The sequence below is a fragment of the Dipodomys ordii genome, unplaced genomic scaffold (genome assembly GCF_000151885.1).
Source record: "Dipodomys ordii isolate 6190 unplaced genomic scaffold, Dord_2.0 Scaffold120, whole genome shotgun sequence".
In the NCBI taxonomy this organism is placed as follows: Eukaryota; Metazoa; Chordata; class Mammalia; order Rodentia; family Heteromyidae; genus Dipodomys; species Dipodomys ordii.
This window is the reverse complement of record NW_012267336.1, coordinates 3708605-3711299: the sequence shown is the minus strand read 5'-3', so window position 1 is coordinate 3711299 and position 2695 is coordinate 3708605. Positions and strand designations below refer to the sequence as shown.

Below are 2695 nucleotides of genomic sequence, written 5' to 3'. Positions count from 1 at the left end.
TACCACTTTTGGCCTTTTCTGTTTTTGTGGTACTAAGATATGGAACCCAGAGCTTCATCTGTGCTGGAAAAGCACTCTACTACTGAGCCACATTCCCAGCCCAAAATTACCTTTTTCCTCCCCTCGCTCCGGCCGCTGCGAGCCAGTCGGGCGTGCTGCGAGCGCTCGCCGATCGTCCGGGCCGGCGGCTGTGGCGCCGCGAGGGTAGGTGGGATCGTGGCGGAATTCCCTGTGCGGAGGCCGGAGCGAGAGCGCGTGATGGCGGCTGCGGTGGCGGCGGCATCCGGTGCCTGCGCCGTGGCGGCGAGGTGAGAGGCCGCCTCTTCTCCGCGACTGAGGAGGCCACAGCTGGCCGCCCGCCCTCCGCGCGGGCCGCGGCTCCGGCATGGCCGGGATCATTAAGAAGCAGATCCTGAAGCACCTGTCCCGGTGAGAGCGCCCGCGCCGCCCCGCCCCGCCCCGGCCCCGCTCCCTTCCTGACCCCCGCAACCCACCTCCCGCCGGAGCGGGGCTCCGTGGTTCCCCTTGTCCCCCTGCCTGACCCACCCCAACTCGAGCTGGGACAGCCCCCGCCCCACGCCCGCCGGCGCCGACCGTTGTCACCGCTCCGTTTCACCCTCGCCCTGGGCCCGCGGGGTCGGGGCGCTCGCGCCGGAGCCCCGTCTCCTCCCACCCCTCAGCCCGGGCCCCTTCCCTCCCGTGCCTCCCAGAGCTCGGAGCGGGTCACCCCATCCGGCCCCCTCGGCCTCCTCGGCCTCTGGACGCGCCTCCCGCCTCTTAACCCGCCCCACCGCCTTCCCGGAGCCTTTATCCCCCAGTGGCTTCTGAACCCCGTCACCCAGGCCTCCGTCCCTCTCCGGAAGGCGCCCTCCCCACCCCCCTTCCCAATGCAGACACTGGCTTTTTGCTTCCCAGAGCTTCCCTCTCCAGTCTGTCCGTGTGTGTGTATGTGTGTGTGTGTGTCTGTCTGTCGTGGGCGGGGGCTTGAACTCCAGAGCTTCCCTCTCCTCTTCAGTCTGTCCCTGTGTGTGTGTGTGTGTGTGTGTGGTGGTCGGGGGCTTGAACTCTGGGGTGGGCGCTGTCCCTCAGCTCTTCAGCTCAAGGCTGGTGCTGTACCATTTGAGCCACAGCGCCACTTTCGGCTTTTTCTGTTTATGTGGTGCTGAGGAATTGAACCCAGGGCCTTGTGCACGCGAGGCAAGCGCTCTACCACTGAGCCACTTTCCCAGCCCCTATCCCTGTTGTATTACCCTTGAAAAGATGTAAACCCTGCACCCAGGCCCTTTCTCTCCTTCAAGCTGCTTTCTCCCTCCTAATTAGAGAAAGGTCATGAGAGTTGGGGATAAAGTTTCAGCAACCTTCCCATTAAGAAGACGTTTTCTTTTTTTTCTGTCAGCCTGGTTTGAAAAGTACTATCAGTGTTTGTCTACTTCTGCTTTGTTATGTCTTGCTATTTTGCTCAATATGTTAGCAGGACTTGAGTGGCTGGGCTGGCAAGACAGTTTCAGCTATGAATGAATGACTGATCTTACGATCGCAACTTGTCAGAACTGGTGGCCAAAAAATTTGGTAGCTAGTTTTTTACTTAGTTTTGTGCTCCTCATTCCAGAGGTCAGAATTGGTGGTAATAGTTGATAATTTAGCCAGCCTTTGTTGCTCTACAATGGTCATTGAGTTTTCAGGATGTAGGGGGTCAGGGAAGAGGCCAGTCAGCATGGAACACTCAGGCCTTGTACTCCTGTAAATTTCCAGGTCTTTCCATTGCCCCATAAGGCGCACGTGTGTGTGTGTGTGTGTGTGTGTCCGTCCTTGCCACTGTGTCTCTTTTTTTCTGGATGGCCCTTCTGGTATACTTTGATGTTAGGCTTTAATTTTCAACTTGATCCAGATACATTTTTGGTTAATTACAATCTTATAGAGAAAAAGCATATTGAAAACTAGAGCTGGAGAGTAGCTTTCAATCTTTTATCAGAATAACCTAATGTGTGTTCTTTCAGGTAGAGTCAATCCAGGTGTTTTAAGTAAATATTTGAAATTAAGAATAAAGATTGCAGACTAGCCCCGGGCACCAGTGGCTCAGGCCTGTAAAAAAATCTTCTTACATGGGAGGCTGAGATCTGAGGATCATGGTTGGAAGCCAGCCCAGGCAGAAGAGTCCCTGTGAGACACTTATCTCCAGTTAACCACTCAAAAACTAGAAGTAGCACGGTGGCTCAAGTGGTAGAGTGATAGCCTTGAGGACAAAGAGGCTCAGGGACAGTACCCAGGCCCCGAGTTCAAGCTGTACAACTGACAGGAAAAAAACAAACAACAGCAACAAAAAACCCTACAATTGCAGGACTGGGACCTAAGACCAGAGGAAAACTTTAATAATTTGAATAAACATCTGTTATTTTTCTTGGTATCAGTCCTAGGGCTTGAACTGAGCCTGGGCCCTAATCCTGAGGTTTTTTTTGCTCAAAGCTAGCACTCCACCATTTGAGCCACAGTTTTACTTCTGATGTTTTGGTGGTTAGTTGGAGATAGGAGTCTTACAAACTTTCCTGAGACAGCAGGCTTCAAACGGAGATCCTCATATCTCAGCCTCCTGAATATCAAGGATTACAGGCATAAGCCACTGGCACCTGGCTAGAAATGATCTCATTTTTATAACATTGATCTAAGATTCTAGGATTTTTCCCTTTTTTTTTTTTTT

The 2695-nt window shown here is 53.5% G+C and overlaps 2 protein-coding genes across 2 annotated transcripts in view; both read left to right on the top strand.

Moving 5' to 3' along the window:
* Snrpc (small nuclear ribonucleoprotein polypeptide C) overlaps positions 1–312 on the top strand; it is a 22235-nt gene extending 21923 nt beyond the window's left edge. The window contains exon 6 of the mRNA XM_013029594.1: positions 38–312. Within this exon, the coding sequence (XP_012885048.1) occupies positions 38–312 (275 nt within the window). The remainder of the gene's footprint in view (positions 1–37) is intronic.
* The window catches only part of Uhrf1bp1 (UHRF1 binding protein 1), a 47143-nt gene continuing 44730 nt past the window's right edge, over positions 283–2695 (top strand). The window contains exon 1 of the mRNA XM_013029620.1: positions 283–429. Within this exon, the coding sequence (XP_012885074.1) occupies positions 386–429 (44 nt within the window). The 5' untranslated portion in view covers positions 283–385. The remainder of the gene's footprint in view (positions 430–2695) is intronic.